The 19,336-nt window shown below is 38.8% G+C and overlaps 1 protein-coding gene across 8 annotated transcripts in view; it reads left to right on the forward strand.

The window, feature by feature from the left end:
* Nucleotides 1-19,336, forward strand: part of TMX3 (thioredoxin related transmembrane protein 3) — a 93,243-nt gene that overhangs the window by 23,291 nt on the left and 50,616 nt on the right. For 5 of the 8 annotated variants that reach the window (XR_012065577.1, XR_012065578.1, XM_072952046.1 and 2 more), the window contains exons 10-15: nucleotides 2,760-2,858; nucleotides 5,687-5,744; nucleotides 5,941-5,994; nucleotides 9,024-9,080; nucleotides 12,706-12,835; nucleotides 14,086-14,154. Coding sequence is in view for 6 of the 8 variants with exons in the window: in XM_072952046.1 (XP_072808147.1) it covers nucleotides 2,760-2,858; nucleotides 5,687-5,744; nucleotides 5,941-5,994; nucleotides 9,024-9,080; nucleotides 12,706-12,835; nucleotides 14,086-14,154 (467 nt within the window). In the remaining 2 variants the exon portion in view is untranslated. Of the gene's footprint in view, nucleotides 1-2,759; nucleotides 2,859-5,686; nucleotides 5,745-5,940; nucleotides 5,995-9,023; nucleotides 9,081-12,705; nucleotides 12,836-14,085; nucleotides 14,155-15,604; nucleotides 19,014-19,336 lie in introns of those variants that run through there. The other 3 variants (XM_072952043.1, XM_072952045.1, XM_072952044.1) reach the window with 2 other exon arrangements.

Consider the following 19,336-nt stretch of genomic DNA (forward strand, 5'->3'; position numbering starts at 1 on the left):
CTTTAATTCTGAGTTTACCTATGGTGAATTTCTTTTTTTTTTTCCTTTGTCAGATCATTTGCCTTTTTTAGAAATGAGCCCTATGCAGTTTCTATACATTACTTTAAGATATTCAAAATTAATTAAACCATCTTCAGTAGTGGCGCAGCCCTGGGTATTTGTCCCTAGCTTCATCTCTCCCTCCCTGACAGAAGTAACCAGCCACCTGCCATTCACCATTTCTTCGTTGAAACAAACCCTTAGTCTCTTTTGATCATATCAGACACATATTATAGTAAAGACAATGCTAAAATAATGAGACTCTACATACATACTCATCAGCCAGGTGAGACAGTTACTAAGGTCTTACCACCTTTGCTTCAACAATGTTTTTTTGTTGATGAAGTATTTTAGCAAATCCCAGTAGCAGTTGACCCCTGTGTAATAAGGGTACTTTAGAGAGAAGCTAAAGCAGAGGATGTGGGGGAGGGGTCTGTCCCAGGAGGCCCCGTAGCATAGGGTCCTGCTCTGTTACATCATTTTATGATGGAAAAGGAAGTAGAATTGCTTAAGAGGTATAAGCTCTGAGTTGCTTAAATAACTCAAAATGAATGTAATATCTAATAAAAGGAATATTTTGATTGTTTTGTTTTAGTAAAAGGAGCCTTTTAATTGTTTTGACAGTAACATTGTGAAGACTGAGCAGATCTAAAATCTTACATCTTCACTATCTTTAAATAAATGTGAGGACTGAATGCTGCTTCTTGCTGTAATATAATAATCACTGTTTATTTGCTGTGTTTAAACAGCAGATACTACCTGTGTACTTAACTTGATATTTTTATTTTACTCTCACCATAATCAGCGATGCAGGCAGTAAGGCAGATAAATTAATATCCTGAGATTACCAAGGAGATAACTAAGACTGTTAGAGGAAGAGAGATAGATACGTAATTAAATTGTAGGTTCATTCATTTGCTCATTCACTGGATATTTGTTGAATGGCTGCATGAGACATTGCGCTTAAAAGGAAGTTAAGAGGAACTTGCACACATGAAAATGTGTTACAGAAAATCCTTCCCATCTGCATTAGTTCCACCCACTTCCCCTGACTACTACACTCCTTGTATGATAAGCACTTAGTGTGTATTGTCTTGTTTGGATCACTATCTCTTGAGATCAGCATTCATATTGTTTTACAGATAAACAGGATTAAAGAGATTGTTTCTGTTTTTTTCCAAGTTAGTCAATGGTATCATCAAGCTTCAGCCTTCGAATCTCTTGTTCTAGTTCCACTGTGAGTTTAGAAACAACTCAGCTGCTTTGCTTTTTTTGGAAAAAGCCTAATCCTATCTGTTTAGACTTAAATGTATTCTTTAATTATGGCTAAGAAAGTGCCCCTCATCTGTCCATGTTTCAGTGTGGCCTCCCGTGCATGAGAAAGATGGGAGTAATGTGTTAAGTACGTACAGCTGTTGTGAAGGCCAGCATTTTCTACCATGCACTTGTCAGCACTCAGAACCTGCCTGAAGTCTTCCTATAAAGGGTGTACTTTGAATGCGTATCCTGTTTTCCTTGTTGTTAGTAAGCTCAGCAGCATTGGGATGAAGCTCAGGAGGACATTTTATTTTCCAGTGAGTTTTAGACTTACCGCTTTTGTGTATAATCTTTAGAAAATTTGCTTTTGACTTGGAGTGGAGATTGTGGCCCAATAATCAACTTCTGGTTTTATGTTTATTTTTCTAATTTGTGAATTCTAATCCATAAATACTTTTAGATTTGTATATTACTTATTTTATACATTTGATAACTTGAATATATTTTGTTTAGCAATGAAAGTGACAGAAAAAGCACATCTTTCAAGAAATCAGTAAAATCCAGTCTTTAGCCAGACGTATTGGCAGGTTCCTGCATCAGCCTCCTTTCCACACGCTTGTAATAGTTTTTCAGAATTACATTTCTAGTCAGGACATAATCCTCTTGGATATTGTAAATGTTTCCTATCTGCTATCAGAGGAAGTATTTGATGTTAGAAAAGGGCTAAAGTACTGTGGCTTTATGTGTGTGTTTGTGTTAGTTTTACGTGTGAAAAAGGGTTGTAAATATAGGGCAAAGTGTCATAAAATAGAGAAAAGAAAAGAAATTGCAATAAAAACTACCCATAGTGCCATAATCCAAGAATAACTATCAACCCAGGCAAACTGTTTAGTAGGGGTTAGGCCCTCATTTTGTCATTCTGTTATTTTTTTCATACTTTATTTTTTTCTTACAGCTACATGATGTCATAATACTGTTTTGCTACTGCTTTACCACTTAATGATTATAGTTTTTTATCTATAAATGGTCTTCAGTGTGTACCATAATGATTTAAATTATTTCCTGTTTATGATATTTCAGTTATTTCCTTTATTTTTATTTATTTTTTGCTATTTCTTAATGATGCTATAGTGATTGTTTTGTGCAGTAATCCTTTTTTGGGGGGGTTGTTCGTTTTAGGGGGTAGGTAATTAGGTTTATTTATTTATTTTTAATGGAGGTACTAGGGATTGAACCCGGGACCTTGTGCATGCAAAGCATGCATTCTACCACTGAGCTGTACCCTCCCCCCGGCATTAATCCTTCTTTATATTTGATTGTTTGCTTTGAATAGCTTCCTAAAAATGAAATTTATGAGTTTAGGATTATGATCCTATGTTAGACATTTTATACATGTTTCTGGGTTAATCACAAACATTTAATGTATTTACATTATTATTTATTAACTTTGTTTTGTTTTAAAGAGTATGAAGATGGTGATCTGTCATCTTGGATCAACAGGGAGAGGTTTCAGAATTATCTTACAATGGACGGCTTCCTCTTATATGAACTTGGAGACACTGGTAACAAGCATGCATACAGCTCTGCATTACTCTACACAAGTTTCCCTTAGCTGATCACTTAAATCTGTAGGATATGAGTTTTTAAGTTCTATTTCATAATTTCATTCCTTCTTTCATACTTGAATGCCAATTCAGCTTTATGAGACTATAAATTAATATTACCAAAGAGCATACTTATGTGGAGTAAAGATCAGCTAGCAAGGGTTTACTAATACAGCTGATAGTGGCAGGGAAAATGGAGCCTGGATAGTCAGGAAATGAGAAAAAATAACCATTCAGGAAGCTATAGTCAGGAGGCTGATTTTGTAATAGGAGTTGGAATACAATTTATCATACCCTTTGAAGGCCTGCTTTTACTTGGGAAGAAAATATGGGCATCAAATTGACATGATTTCTTGGAGTTACATGACTGAAAATAATAGGCAAAGCAGATATAAATATAGATGCAGAAAAGCTGAAAGAAGCCAGCTGAATGGTCTCAGGTATAAACTACTAAAATTGTGAGAAACTAACCATGTAAGTTTTAGGAGGAAGTGTTTTGTAAATTTATAACAAATTATGAATAAGAAATAAATCATAATTATTGTTGCCACATTTGTTTCCATTCAAAACTTTATAAGTAGGATGAAAGTGTAGTTTTAGATTAACAGAATGGGAAAACGTTACTCAAGGCTCAGTTTTTCATACGAGAAGTAACAGGCAGGGAGCGTCCTCTTCATGACTCCCTGCTCTTGACTCTGATGAGAACACAAATTGGAAGTGCTCTGACACACACACCTGTTACTGTGTAACTTTCGTAGGATGATAACTGTTCTGGTTCCTGAGCCTGCTGTTTAGTGTTCTGTGACTGGTGACGTCTGTCTCTGCTGGCCTTACACAGGGAGGCGAGTACCAGCTCAGTACTGGAAGCTGATGTGGATACTTTCTGATTTCTTTACTTTCTGATTCACGGTGGCCCACGTAAAGGGAGAGGAGAGAATGTGGGAATATGTAGTTTTGCTTTCAGTACAGTACTCGTAGGAGATAGCCTGACCTCGGGGTAGTTAACACAGGCAGCTTCGGCTGTCTTCAGTGTCTTCTCCCAGGTCAGTTTGGAAAGAAGCTGGCTATGGCAGTGTGTCTGTGTGCCCAGCATATTTGCCCTGCATGGGGGTCAGCTTTGGCTGTGCCCTGCCTGTTGTCCTAGCAGGACACTTGTCACGTAAGCACTGCTACCCACTCATATAAGCACTGCAACGGGCTGCCAGCTCTCGGCAGCTTCAGACTCTTCGTGTCTTTCTCAGAAGTTCTGGCAACTGCAGGTCCCTGCCCCTCCTTTCTAGACACATCTCTCTCCTCTTTCCTCGCCTGTCCCTTCTCCAGCCACACCGACTGTTGAGTTTCTTAAGAGGGCTGTGCACCTTGCACCAGCACCATTAGACATCTTGTTCTCTTTGCCTGGAAATGTGTAGTGAATTTATACTCATCTGTCAAACTCAGACCAACTATGTCTTCCTTAGGAAAACCTTTTACTAACCCCCTCAAACTACATTAGTTACCTTGTTACATTCTTTTGTAAACGTGTGTTCCCTTCCTTCCGAAGTCTTCTAATTATTTTTTTTTCAATGTCTTCTAATTGTTAACCACACGTCTCTGTGTGTGTGATTAGTGTCCCCTCTAGACTGTGCTTCCCACGGGTGCAGTGCTGGGTCTGTGTGCTCCTCACCGTGGCCTCAGGAACTAGCCGGGCACATAGCTTGGCGCTCAGTAACTGTGAAATCAGTGCATGAGAAGCTGCCTGTGCTGGCCTGTGGGGAGATGCTGGACATGTCGGAGGCATTTTGAAAAAAACTCATGAAACACTTGAAAGTTAAAGAAGCACAGTGAAAACCAAGCACTGAACAGTAAATGAAGTAACATTTCAGGAGGGGAGATAAGCACTGAGAACTACTGTTTTTAGCTGAGAGTTAAAGAAGAATCAAGATTGTGTAGAATTTCAAGACTTGTTTGTGTAGAATTTAAGCATGAAATCAGAGAAAAAGCATTAAGATGTGGTAGTGATAGTGAAAGGTTGCTGATTTAATCTTATGTTTATATACCTGCTCCCAGCCAGAAAGTGTCCTGGTATTTTTGTACATGTCAGCTCCTTCAACTCTCCCAGTAACTGTGAACTAAATGTTACTTTCTAAAATAAATTGAAGTTTACTGAGGTTAAGTCACACAGCTAATAGACAGTGTGCTTCACTGCTGTTCTCCCAGGCCTGGAGTGTAATGGACACTGTTGGGTTAGTGTCTGGGGCTCTGACTCCAGTACCAGCGCTCTGGTTATAATGTCATGCTGCTGTCCTAGAGAATATGAGAGATGAATATGATTTATGTTCTGTTTAGGGTTAAATAAACTTGCGGCAGTTTTATTTTGTGCATTATTATTAGCAAGCAGTAGCCCTTGGTACCAAAGAGAATAACACTGTAAAAATGACTTTCTTACTGTCCTATACCATTCTTTTTGCACTGCAGTCATTCTTGGTATATTTCCTTTATCAACTTGTTCCTCATGGTTTTAGTTTTCAACAAAATACTTAGTTTGTGGGTCGTGTGAAAAAATACAGTCTGAGTGTATGAATTATTAAATATTTACTATTAGTTACCCTGGGGGGATGGGAGGAAGGGGGGAATTTGTCACTTGGAGTCTTCTAATTCTCTGGTTCACTCTACTAAGCATAGCATGTTTAGATTAATTGGAATTAAACTCTAGAAACGATATACTAATTCCCTATTCATAATACAATAATAATTGAAAAGTCTGTGTAATGAGGGCTACTGAATTTGGATATCATTCTTCATTTCAGGAAAGCTCGTGGCTATTGCAGTTATTGATGAGAAAAACACATCAGCTGAACATACCAGGTACAGTGCCTTGATGCACGTTTAACCTTCAGATGTCATCCAGCTCAGACTTTACATGGCTTCAGATAAACTTAAATAGTATTTTACTTTTCCTGCAGTATTAGATATTAGATAAGACAGCAGATACTATAATTGAATAATTATATTTTTCAGGTTGACGAGATGGAATAGTCATGTGATTTTTGTTCTTTCACAGATTAAAGTCAATTATTCAGGAAGTTGCTAGAGATTATAGAGACCAGTTCCACAGGTCAGTGTGTGCATTCTGGAAGATTCCATTATCATTGTTTAATTATGTTTCGTAATACAGTAAAGCAAATGTAGGAGTAATTCACACTTTCAAAGATGAATCAAGGAGCTGAAGTGAATTATAGCATGTTTCATTTCAGTATAAATTGTTTGGACTTGAAGTTTGTTGATATATGTCCTACAAGTTTAAAAAAAAACAACTTTTTTTCACGCCTGCTTCTTGATGGGCTTTGGGATGAGCTTGTGTTGAGGAAATACGCGCACACGGGCACACATGCCTTGGAGGCGTTGCAGGTCTGGTTCCGGACAGCTGCAGTACAGCGTGTCACAAAAGTTTTGGTTTCCTAGTGCTTATAAAGTGTACATACTCTAATTAGAAATTTTTTTTATTGCTAAAAAATGGTAACCACCACCAGAGTCTTCAGCGAGTCCATCTTTTTGCTAGTGGAGGGTCTTGCCTTGGTGTTGGTGGCTGCTGACTGACCAGGGTGGAGGCTGCTGAAGATCGGGGTGGCTGTGGCTTTTTCTTAAAATAGGACAGAAACGAAGTTTGCCACATTGATTGACTCTGTCTCTCAGGAATGATTTCTCTGTAGCATTTGTAGCATTTTGCCCACAGTAGAACTTCCTTCAAAATTGCAGTCAGTCATCTCAGACCTGCTGCTGCTTTATCAACTAAGTTAGATCCTCTAAATGTTGTCATTTCAGTAGTCTTCACCAGGAGTAGATTCCATCTCAAGAAACCATTTTCTTTGCTCGTCCATAGGAAGCAGCGCCTTATGTTCAGGTTTCATCACGCAGTTGTTGGCAGCAGTTCAGCCCCATCTTCAGGCTCCACTTCTGATTGTAGTTCTCTTGCTGTGTCCGCCACACCTGTGGGTCCTTCCTCCATGGAAGTCTTGAACCTCCCCCCAACCCAAAGTCATCCACGAGGGTTGGAATCAACTTTTTCCAAATGTCTGTTAATGTTGATATCTGACCTCTTCCCATGAAGAATGGATGTCCTTAATGGCATCTAGAGTGGTGAATCCTTTCCAGAGGTTTTCAGTTTACTTCGCCCAGATCCATCAGAGGAATCACTGTCTGCGGCAGCTGTAGCCTTATGAAATGTATTTTTTCAAATATAAGACTTGAAAGTTGAAATGACTCCCTGATCCACGGGCTACAGAATGATGATGTGTGAGCAGGCAAGAAGACAGGATTAATCTCATTGTACGTCTCCATCAGGGCTCCTGGAGGACCAGGTGCATTGTCAGTGAGCAGTGATATTTTGCGAGGAATCTTTTTTTTCTAAGCAGGATGTCTCAACAGTGGGACTTAACAATATTCAGTAAACCAGGCTGTGAATAGATGTGCTGCATCCAGGCTTTGTTGCTCATTTATTGGGCACAGGCAGAGTAGGTTGAGCATCATTCTTAACGGTCCCTAGGATTTTCAGAATGGTAAATGAGCTTTGGCTTCAACTTGAAGTCACCAGGTGCATTAGTCCCTAGCAAGAGTCAGCCTATCTTTTGAAGCTTTGAAGCTGGGCATTGACTTCTCTCCAGCTATGAAAGTCCTAGACGGTGTCTTCCAGTATAAGGTCATGTCATCTACACTGAAAAGCTGTTGTTCAGTGTAGCCACCTTCATGAATGATCTGAACTGGATCTGCTGGATAAGTTGCTGCAGCTTCTACGTCAATACTTGCTGCTTGACCTTGCACTTCTGTGTTATGAAGATGGCCCCTCTCCTTCAACCTCATGAACCAGCCTCTGCTAGCTTCAGACTTTCCTTCTGCAGCTTCCTCACCTCTCAGCCTCCATAGACTTAAAGAGAGTTAGGGCCTTGCTCTGGATTAGGCTTTGGCAGAAGTGAATGTTGTGGCTGGTTTGGTCTTCTATCCAGACCACTAAAACTTTCTCCATATCAGTAGCAAGGTCGTTTACTCTCTTACCATTCGTGTATTCACTGTGTATTCCTTTAATTTCCTTCAAGAACTTTTCCTTTGCATTCACAATGTGGCTAACTGGTGCAAGAAGCCTGGCATTTGGCCTGTTTCAGCTTTTGACATGCCTTCCTCACTAATCTTGATCTTTTCTAGCTTTTGATTTAAAGTGAGAGACGTAGGACTCTTTCATTTGAGCATTTAGAGGCCATCAGAGGGTTATTAACTGGCCTAACTTCAATACTGTTATATCTCAGGGGAGGGAAAGAGATGGGGGAACAGCCAGTTGGTGGAGCAGTCAGAACACACACAACATTCACTGCTTAAGTTTGAGGTCTTGTTTGGGCATGATTCACAGCAACCCCCGAACATCACAACAGTAGCATCAAAAATCATGGCTCACGGATCGCCATAGCAGATAAAGCAATAATGAAAAAGTCTGAAATGTTGTGAGAATTACCAAAAATGAGAGACAGTGATACAAAATGAACAAATGCTGTTGGAAAAATGGTACCAATAGACTCATTCAACGCAGGGTTGCCACAAACCTTCAATTTGTAAAAAACACAGTATCTGGGAACTACAGTAAAGCAAAGCACAATAAAATGAGGTTTCCTGTATACTCATACCTCTGAGATAAAGTTAAATGAGCAATCACAAGTCAGATGCAGAGAGATGACAATTTTAACAGGAACTCAAAGAATAACGGAATGTAAACAATAGGTGCTGTTTTTGCTGTATGTTAGATCAGCTTGTTACTGCCATGGGGGACTGTCAGGACAAACTTGTTACATTACTGAATTGTTACTCCCTTTTTATCCTGAGTCTTCTAATGATGCATAACTTTATATTTATATTTCTAGTATTACATATTATAAAACAAAATAGAAATGTCTTAAATTTGCGTAATTCTTCAAGTGTGTTTGCATCTCAAAACCAGTAGACTTCACTCTTTTTCACGTGTATTGTATGTGATTTATATGTTAAAAGTTTACATGCTTACCAAGCCTTAAATTCAGTTCTCTGTATTTATCTCTTTTTTTTTTTGTATTTAATATTGCTCTCTTTTTTTTTTTTTTTTTCTCTTTGGTTGGTGTTGATTAGGGATTTTCAGTTTGGCCACATGGATGGAAATGACTATATAAATACATTGCTGATGGAGTAAGTAAAATGCTAAATGATGAAATGATTTTGCTACCCATTCTATCAATTTTTAAATACCTGTTTCTCAGAGGCAGAAGCACTCACAGCTGAAGAAAGTGAACCATTGGAATCTGCTGATGCAGACATTCTCCCATTAAATATATTACTTTAGTTTTTAAATCTGTATTTGAAACCTACTAAACTTTAATACTGCTCTAGACTAAAAAAAACTCCCAATTTAATGTTGATAACTTAAAGTATTTTGGAAAGAAAACATCATTCATACACTTGTAAATTTTGTAGCTTTTGTTTAATACATACCTTAAGTTCAGTTTTAATGAATAAATGTAACTTAAGTGGAATTTTTTTAGCATCCAAGAATTAATTGCTATTCTAGAAGAATTTATTTTAATAGACTAACTTTGTAGGGAAGTATGCAATTTTTAAATATTACTGATTATGTTTATGATGTGAAGACCTGATTTGTCACTTCAGAAATTTGATGTTAGAAAACACTTACCATACCTATACTGAATTAATGATTTTTTTTAAAGAAGGCCTGCTATATCCAGGGGACATTTAGTGAGTATTTGCTGTGTGTCATACACTGTTGATGCAAAACAGTGAGTAAATTAGAGTCCCTGTCTTCAGGTATGTACAGTCTGCTGTAAGACAACGTGATGATTACGGCACTGTGTGAGAAGGTCTGTGTGGTACAGAGCTCTGGAAACAGAGAGACCTCCACCCCCCACCCCAATGCACAGGAAGGCACAAGGACTCAGAAGACTTGCCAGAGGAGGTAGTAATTAGAAGTTCTAAAGAAAGAGAAGTTAGCTGAATGAAGAGTGCAGAGAGTGTAATAGCAAACATAAGAGTGTTTAGAAAATGGGGCTTAAAATAGCCTGGATGTGAAGACAGGGAAAGCCCAGTGGAACTTGTCCAGCACCACTGAGGGCCCAACTTACAGGCCAGTAGTAACGTCCACAGTCTTCAAGTAAAAGCGCGAAACTATGAAGTAGCGTTGCCTTCATTCATTTACATTCAGTTAGTTGTCCTTAATCCAGTAAGGATTTGAAAGGGTTTACCAGAGATACAAAGTACCAGATATAATATATAATGAAGAAATCAAGACAAAGGAAGATAAAAGATCTCTAAAATTATTAAAAGCACTTAAACAATTTAAATTTTTAATGCTCAAGACAAAGTAGAAAAACATTGTTTATGTGTTTCCCATCACCTATGAAATAACTTGCTTATAGGAGTATGGTTGCCCTTGTGGAAACCAAAGAGAAATTGCTATGCTGTGTAATTTCACAAAGGGGAACACATCATAACAGAAATGTGTTTATAATAGGATTTTTACAGGATACTTAGTAGGGACTTAGACACAACCATTTTTTATAACATCCTTGGGGGCAAACCAATATAATGATGTCTAAAACATTGGCAAGAGGCCAAAGCAGTTTGCATCCAATAAATAACTGCTTGATTCAGAATAATACTCAGGATTTCTGGAGATGGATGGACATTCCTTCACGAGCATTGTATCTAATGTGAGTTGTATGATAGAAATTTTGCAACAGTTATGATGAGAGAACAATCATCGCTGCCACCAGCCCCTTATTGTGTGTGTGTTTTTTTCTAATTCATATTTTGCCTTTTTTTCTTTTGAGAAGACAGAAGGCCTATAATGATGACTGGATTAAGAGGTCAATGTATGTTTTCTGACTTTTACAGTAACTCAGTAAGGTTAAGTACTACTGTTACTTCCATTTTATATAGATGAGGAATTTGAAATTTCTTAGAAGAAACTCAAGGAAGTTTAGTAATATGCCAAAGGATGCCCAGCAAGTAAGTCAAAGAGATCCAGTCCTCTCCTCCAGATCTCTCACCCTAAAGACTCTTAACCATTACAGCAGCAATACTGACAGATGAATTAGTGGAATTTAATAAGTATCGATGCCTTGAAGTTTTTAACTTAGGGCAGGTACATGATATTGTGCAAGATAATCGCACTGCAGCGCCGACTGTGTTGTTCACTGTTTCTCAGAGTAAACAGGGTGCTCCCAGCCCTCTGGTGTGGTGTTTGCGGGTACAGCTAAGAGGGAGTAGGACGAGGTGTATTTTTTGTCATTATTAACATTGAATTACTTCAGAACAAATTATTTCTAGTTCAACTGTACATTGTATTTAACTTTTCATAAGATGTATGTTTGTAGGAAAGCTAGGTTCTAATCCATTCCATAAAAACTGGATTATTTTTGCTACTGATGCAGTATGATGATAACCAAGAACTAAGCTGCTGTAAGTCAGAAGTTGCCTTGTGTTTTTATGAACAAGAATGAAGCTAAGATTTTTGTTTTTGTATTACACAGTTAACTGTTGCCTAATCACACTAGGTAATGAACCACCCTGATACCCAGTGGCATAAAGGAGTGATCGTGTATTCTCTCTCAGCTGTCTGGGCTTGGTTAACTTTGGCTGGGCGTAGCCAGGCACGGCTCCAAGCTGCCAGTTAAGTTCAGGTCTACCCCACGTGTCTTCCATGTCCTTGACCCTGGAGAGTTATTTTCCTGGGGATTCTCTTCTCATGGCAATCACCGAAACACAGGAAGGCAACACACTTCATGCCTCTGCTTCAGTCATTTCTGTGCCTTCCCAATGGCCAGCCCACGTGGCTGAGCCCAGCATCAGGGGTCAGATGAGCACATTTTGCCCCTTCGGGAGAAGGAGGTGGCACGAGGAACAGTAAAGAGTTATGAACAAGAAAGCAATCTGCTGGACTGAGTTACTTATGTGGTGATAATATAGTGGTGTACATTGTTTCTACTGTAGAGTTTTGTATTTTTGCATAATACATTCACCATGACCTGATGTGTAGTGTCATACAGAATTAAGCACCTTCCTTTTATGATTATGTAAAAATACTAAAAATTATTTCAATTAAATGACACATTAGTACTATTACAGTTTTTGTCTGCAAGCTGAATTGACGTCTAGAATCTCACTGAAACACCCATGAGGAGGGGGTGATTATGTTGTGGGGTAGTGGGAGTTCAGAGAATTTGGAATAGTATTTATTGAACATAGTATGTACAAGTAATGTGCTGGATATTTAACTTCAGTTTTCTCATTTAGTTTTTAAAACAAGATAGGTACCCCCCACGCACCTTGTATTCATTTATAGATTAAAACCATTAGACTTAAACAAAATTATGGGGACGCTGCAGATTTGAGCACAGGCAGTGTGACTCTGGTGACCAAGCTCTTCTCTCTCCACCTACCCGAGTTCCATTTAACTGGGGTGGCCTGTATGTAATTAACAGTGTTAGTGTTTAAGATAATTGTGGCAAGGAACAATATTGCCCAGAAATTGACATTTCATACATAATCATTGTTATCCTTAGGTTTAATTGTGAATCCTTAGCTGTCTGATACTGTATACTCGTGTGTTTTTCATAAATCTTAATTTAGCTCTTTTTTAAATTGATGCTTTAGTTGAAGTTTTCTTCATGTAGACAAAGGAAGGGACAGCCATTACAGCCCTCCTTTTATACTTAGTTATTTAGATATAATACAGACAAATATCAGAATATTTATCTCTGTGTTTAATGTACATTTTGATTTGTTTTTCTATTTTCAGTGAATTGAAAGTCCCAACTGTGGTTGTACTGAATACTTCAAACCAACAGTACTTTTTATTAGATAGACAGATTAATAATGCTGAAGACATGGTCCAGTTCATTAATAACATTTTGGATGGCACAGTCGATGTAAGTTGTTCACTTTCATTTCAAAGGGGTGATGGGAGGAGGTGGAGGAGAAATGAGTTTTTTTCTTTTCTCCTGATTCGGAAAGGAAGAGTTGGCCATCTCCTGGGGTGAAGGGCAGGCCTCCATCCTTGCTTCTCTCACACTGTAGACAGAGTCATATTCCTCAGGACAAAGGCTGAGGCTGCTCAAAAAGCAGAGGCTGCTAGGGGGTGGAAATGTCTCTTCAGGGGTTATCTGGAGGGCGTTTTAGGTTGTCGTCGCGATTGAGAGGTGCTGCTGGCACTCAGAGTCAGGGGCCAGGGATGCTGAGACGTCTGCAGTGTGCAGAGCTCTCTGACAGTGAGCTCTCCTGGCTTAGTACCTCCCGGGGTTTAAGCATACAGTTAGATCAAGTTACTCGGATTGGTTTTCTAGGAAACCTGTGAATAATAAGATAGCTTCTTAAAAGGAAATGTACTGAGAATATGTAGACTGTATTGTGTTTTTTTTTTTCATTGAAGTAACCCATCTTAGAGGGTCATGAAACCTCTTCATCAGGTTGTGACCAACATGTATGTTAATTCAGTAGATTAGAATAAAATGGAAAAGAAAATACGGGATTTCAGTGCTCTCATGAAGTTTAATTACTATTCTGAGAGACTTGTTTCAGCTTTACACAAACTATTTGAAAGTTGGCTCACAGAGTAACAAGTATTTCTTCTTTGGAAACACCCTCAGTCGCATAGTAGGGATTTTTGTGAAAGTAACACTTACTGAAAGAATGCTCCCTGTACGAGTGAGAAACTACTTGTAAGTTAGTGAAACTCCAGGAATGAGCCAGACTTTGCCGGTGGCTGAATGCAGGGATTTGGTTGATTTTCATCAAGAATTTTTCTCCCTTTGCCTTTGAACACTTTTTTCTCTTTGAGTTTCTTCGTCAGGGAGATTCTCCCTCTAGGACAGCAGAGATCTCTTGCAGCCACTGTAACACTCCGCTGACCTCAGAAGTGGGGCCGGCCTGCGCTCGGGGTGGGGCAGCCTTAGCCCAGCTGCTTGGACTGTGGCTAGGGAGGTTGAGGCAGACGGTGCCCACAGGAAGACAGAAGGAAGGTGGGACAGGAAAACCAGTAAACACTTCCTCCATGGCTCTTTCAGGTGCTTTACGTGATCTTCTGTAGTCACCCCTTGACCTGCAGTTGTAAGATTGTGTAACAGAAAAGTGAAGTAATAGGACTTAAATAACAATTTGTTTTTTCTCTGTTAAATTTAAGGCCCAAGGAGGTGATAGCATTTTGCAGAGATTGAAAAGAATGGTTTTTGATGCCAAATCTACTATTGTGGTAAGTTGTGACAGATGGTTTAGTGTCATTGATAATTAAGAATATATAGGTATATAGGTTATGTCTAAAGTAAAATCTGGAGTTCCAGAGGGTTTGTTAAAAATACGTCTTAACTTTCAAGATAATAGCTAGTCCGTATTTATGTTAAGAAAAGGTACTCATCAGGTAGAAGTTGTTCTTTGGTTATTCATTTCTGTACGATTGGTGAGTTAACTGGAATTCAGAATCACTTAACTTGACTGCATGACTCAAAGTGTTTTTCAGTTTCTTTCCTCCTCTTGCCGTTTTCAGTCCTTGGATCTGTACCTTTCTTGCTGAGAATGCTAAGAAATCTCTCTTACGATCCCAGCCTCAGCTCCCAGGCGCCTTGACTGCAGGCTGCCCTAAATCTGTTGGAGCCTTAAGCTTAGTTCTGGTTGTCTGTCGAGGTGCATCACGGCTGTTTTCATTCATCACGGCCAAAAGCTTAAGTAGACCTAACCTCCTGTGGGTGAGAATTAGATGCTGATAATCTCGGACTTATTCCATGCACCCTTCAGTTTCTCAGTGACCTTTATTTCGTGGATTGGGCCCTTATCACTTTATGACGGGCTGCTGCTCTGGCCTCCACCTGGGTTCCTCACCTCCTTTTGCCCTTATCTCCAGTCTGTTCTGTACATCTCTGTGTGATTAATGTTACTAAGATACTCAGCTTTGATCACTTCCCTTCCCTATTCCGGTGATGCCCTGGATCTGAATTCTCTGTTCATCTCACATAATCTCCATCTCAGCCTTTGTGCTCACGCTGTACCTCGGCCTGCCTAATTCTTGCTCATGCCTAAATTTCTGCCTCCAAATGCTTTTTTTCAGTTACGTCTTCTATTATCTCAGGCCAAAGTGACCTTGCTCTCCTCTGAATCTGTCTGCTTAGTTCTTCAGAATTATAGTGACAACCCATAGAGTGTATTATAGTTGAAAAACCTGTTCAGTCAGATTGCTTTTACTTTTCTGGGAGCTGAGGAGACAATACATAAGCTGAGAGAAATTATTACATTGAAGTTGCTTTACTACTAACCAGATAAGTGAAAAAAAAGTCATGTGAAGAGAGTGTTGCCTTCTTTATGGTAAATAGCCACCCAGCCTTCTGGGTGGCAGATTCCCACGGTCAGGGGACAGGTAGAAAGCTTCTGGACACATAGTAGCCGCCTCAGAGAGCTCCGTGAGTTACGAGAGGAAAACATGTTATGAAAAGGGAAGAGAGTATTTGGTGCCCCCCCCCCCGGATATAAAATTTGTCTTATACAGTGTCTTTGACACGGTAGTTACCACAGAAGGACTGACATTGATTCATTGGAACTATAAGCACGTTGGATGGCGGCCAGGGGAAGAGCTCTGTAGTGGTTTTGAGCTCGTGTGTGCTTTTCCTGTGGGAGCGCGGCTGGGCAGCTGAGCTGTGACTGTCTCTCCGCAGTCTGTGTTCAGGAGCTCCCCGCTCATGGGCTGCTTTCTCTTCGGCCTGCCGCTGGGGGTCGTCAGCATCATGTGCTACGGCATCTACACGGCGGACGCGGACGGGCACGGCGACGAGCGCTACGAAGTGGTGCGCGGTGAGGCCGGCGGCCCCGCGCTGCCGGACGAGGGCGCGGGGCAGCCGGAGCCGAGCGGCGCAGACCCGCCGGCGCCTGCGGCGCAGGAACCCAAGGATGTGTTAGAAAAGAAGAAGGATTGAGACCTTCCCGGGATGAAATACTTGATAGGATTTCAAATTATTAAAGAGTCTATTTATTGAATTCAGACACTGAATCATGACCTTCACAGAAGAGAACATGGTATTTGTGTTCTGCTAATACCAACTGCATGGGTTAAAATAGTCCTTTCATAAGTGGGTAGATTTTGGAGCCAAGAGCAAAATCAAAACACTCCATCAGAGTTTATCTTATAGATGTTGTTGTGCCACATCAGTTCTATTTGCATGTTTCTCTATCTGAATATTCTGTGACAACATTAAGGTTCTTGGGCAGAATATTTAACTTGGCCAGTCAGGTAGAAGACACATGTGCGACAGAGAAGAAGAGCGCCTCCACCTCCCAGCGTCCGTTTCTTCTCACGTTTGGATAAGATTTATATGGACAAAATTAAGTCTTTAAAATTTAGGCACTTTAAGGAGAACTAACAACTTTTTTCCAAGGATCAAATTAAGATTATGATTTTGTACAGCATAGTGATTTTATTTTGTTATTATTTTTAAAGGAGAGGAAATATTACTTTTTACCTTTATACTCAGTTGCATTATAAAACTTTCATATGGGCCTATACAAGTGGGGAAAAAACAGTCTTATGCTCAGTTTTTGCAGCATAAATAGGATTTACTGGGAGCAGTGATTTAAAACCATGCCCTGGACGTTTAGTAGGAATCTCAGCCAACATGGCAGGCAGGGAGGATCTCTTGTTACTGCTGCCCTGCTTTATTCAGAACAGCCTACTTTTTCCTCTCTCTGTTTTATATATTGGGATTTCTTCTAAAATTTTTCCTTGATAAAAAGCTCCTTCTGCTTTTAAAAAAGCAATATATATCATATTTTTGTTTATAGTGTAAGTTTATGGTAACAGGATTTAATACGTGCATATGTATATCTATATGTACACATACACAGGAAATGCATTGGCATACACTTGCCATGTGGTATTACGGGTGTGTCTGTTCATAATGAGTAATGAGTGACATCATCAGCCTGTTAACATTCACGTCTGGTGATTCAGGAGATCTGCCATTTCACTTCCCCATTATCCCAGTGTGTCATCCAGTTCAGTCAGTGACCTCTCATCTTCTTCCAATAATAGAATAACATAGGAATTCTTTCCCAAGTAATGTACAAAATTGGTACTGTTTTAATATCAGTATGGTATGTTTATTGTAGATTAGTTTATTTTTTGAGGTCTTCATTTTAGCCAAGTTTAGGACTTAAGGTGACTGTTATTTGGGTGGTTATTCATTGAGTTATTAGACATTTTTAAAATGTTTCATCACTTTAAAAATACATAATTCATGGTCCTGATCCTGTAGTTGTCCAGGGCTGTGGTCCCAAAGGTTCCCCAGTGGTTATTTCTGATGCCATTCTGATCACTACTAACCTGAAACTCTTCTATCTTAAGTTCTAAGGAGTTACTGGTAATTGCTGTCTTGTACCCATGTACTCTTTTAGGATATAATAATTACTTATTCTTAGTGTTTGGCACCCCATTATAATTTTTATAAGTGAAGCACATATGCAATCAAATGAAACTTCAGGAAACACAGAGTGAAATGTTATTCTTAAATGGGAATTAGGAATAAATGCTGTTAATTTGACAAGGAAATGCCTCTCTAACGAGTAAGGAGAGATTCTTTTGGAAGGTCAGTATGAGCGATGGCGGCGGTCGGGCTTGTTTGCAGCAGTGAGAAGCTCAGGTGAGTGCAGGTGCCTCGCGGGAGTCCTGACCTCCAGGGAAGGGGGGCTTAGCTGCCACCATGACGGGAGGAAACTGGAGTAGAAGTCTCACTGCTTTTTTCTTCATGTTTATCACTGACAGATGTCTGTCATCTGCATAGTTTTGTCTTTTGTCTAGTGCACCGATAAAGACCAAAACGGGGGGGAAAAAGTAGAGCTTAATATGTATCATCAAAGTCCAGTGATCTTTGTCTTCTGAGATTTCCATCTCTTTAAGATAATGCTTTAGTTCTCTGCCACCGTTTTTCACAACTCTATACTGTTACCCCATATTCTTTGTGTGTTTTCAAAATGTATCTATTAGGAAAACAAAATGTATATTTGGATTATAAGTGGATTATTTTATTTTTTTTGTATTAAACATTTGCGTTTTACTTCTCTCTACTTTAGGATATTGTTACAAAATCTTCACAAAACAAATGTAAAATTTTTGCTCACTAGTATGGTTTTCCTTTCAATATATCAGAGTTTTCTAGGAATCCTGTTTTCATTTTAGAAAAATGGCTTCAGAATAAAGGTAGGTTTCTTAATCTGGTAGGAGGACACAGATCCATCATCCTAACGCAGGGATGAGTCTTGTGCTGTGATTACATATCATTGGGGGAATACCCTTCAGTAAGTTGCAATTTTGCAGTTTCAATAAAGTTCTGTTTCTGACTTTTCAAATACAGGATTCTAGATGCTTGCTCTTGCTGAGTCTGGTCCTCAGACAATTTTTAAAGATATTTCAAAGAGAGAAAGTATGTATTTTTATTGAGCTGTGCACCCCATTATAGCTTGTAATCCTTTTTGTTTGTTTCACTGTCTACTTAATCTTTTTCTAGCTCTCTGAAACTTAATCTAAGGTGCATTAGACCTGGAATTTTCACTTTCTTCTTCACATATAATGCTCCCTGGTATCTGATTTAGAAATAACATTGAGCCAGATGTCTAGAGGCTGAAGGAATGGTTTATATGAATAGTAAAATAATTAGCTATATTGTTTTTGTTTAGTGAATTTTTGTTCTTGTTGATGCTTCTTGTGTTCTGTTTAAGGAGCTTTTTGGTTTGGATTTTGCAAAAAGTAATTTAAATATTTTCATAACTGTTTCATATGATATGGAGGTAGGACAGGGAAAAATCACTCATCTTATTATGCAGAAATTGTTCAAATAAGTGCAGGATGTTAAGACTATCAATTGGTGAGATTAGGTTTATCATTTTATTTTTATAAATATATATTTTTTCTGAATGTGTCCGAGTCCAAGAGTGGGCAAAAAATAATTTTCTACTTTGGACTAATCTATAAAGGTTTTTGAAAGTCTGTATTACTAACTTGTTGAATTCATGATATCCTGCCTTAAGGCACCAATTGTAAACCTTTGTTTTTCTAAAATAAATTAATTGAAAACATGTAACCGTTTATTATTTTTTACTATTTATCTTTTGGTTGTCTGGGACATAAATATTTCTCTGTGCAAGCGAAGAGGACAGCTAAAACTGATCTTTCACAAAACGCTTTTTTTCTCATTAATTGTAAGTTATTTGTAATTGTGGAAACAGTTTTAAAATTTAAACAGACTAGACTTGTGTTCTTTTATATTAAATGATGAAGAACCTCAGCTTCACAGGCTTGATATATTTTATACTGGTAAAACCTGATCATTTTAAATATTAATTACAGTTTAAAGTTAGAATAATTGGATTTGAGTCCTTGATCAACTACTGAATTGTGA

This window comes from Vicugna pacos, chromosome 30 (assembly GCF_048564905.1).
Source record: "Vicugna pacos chromosome 30, VicPac4, whole genome shotgun sequence".
Classification (NCBI taxonomy): domain Eukaryota; kingdom Metazoa; phylum Chordata; class Mammalia; order Artiodactyla; family Camelidae; genus Vicugna; species Vicugna pacos.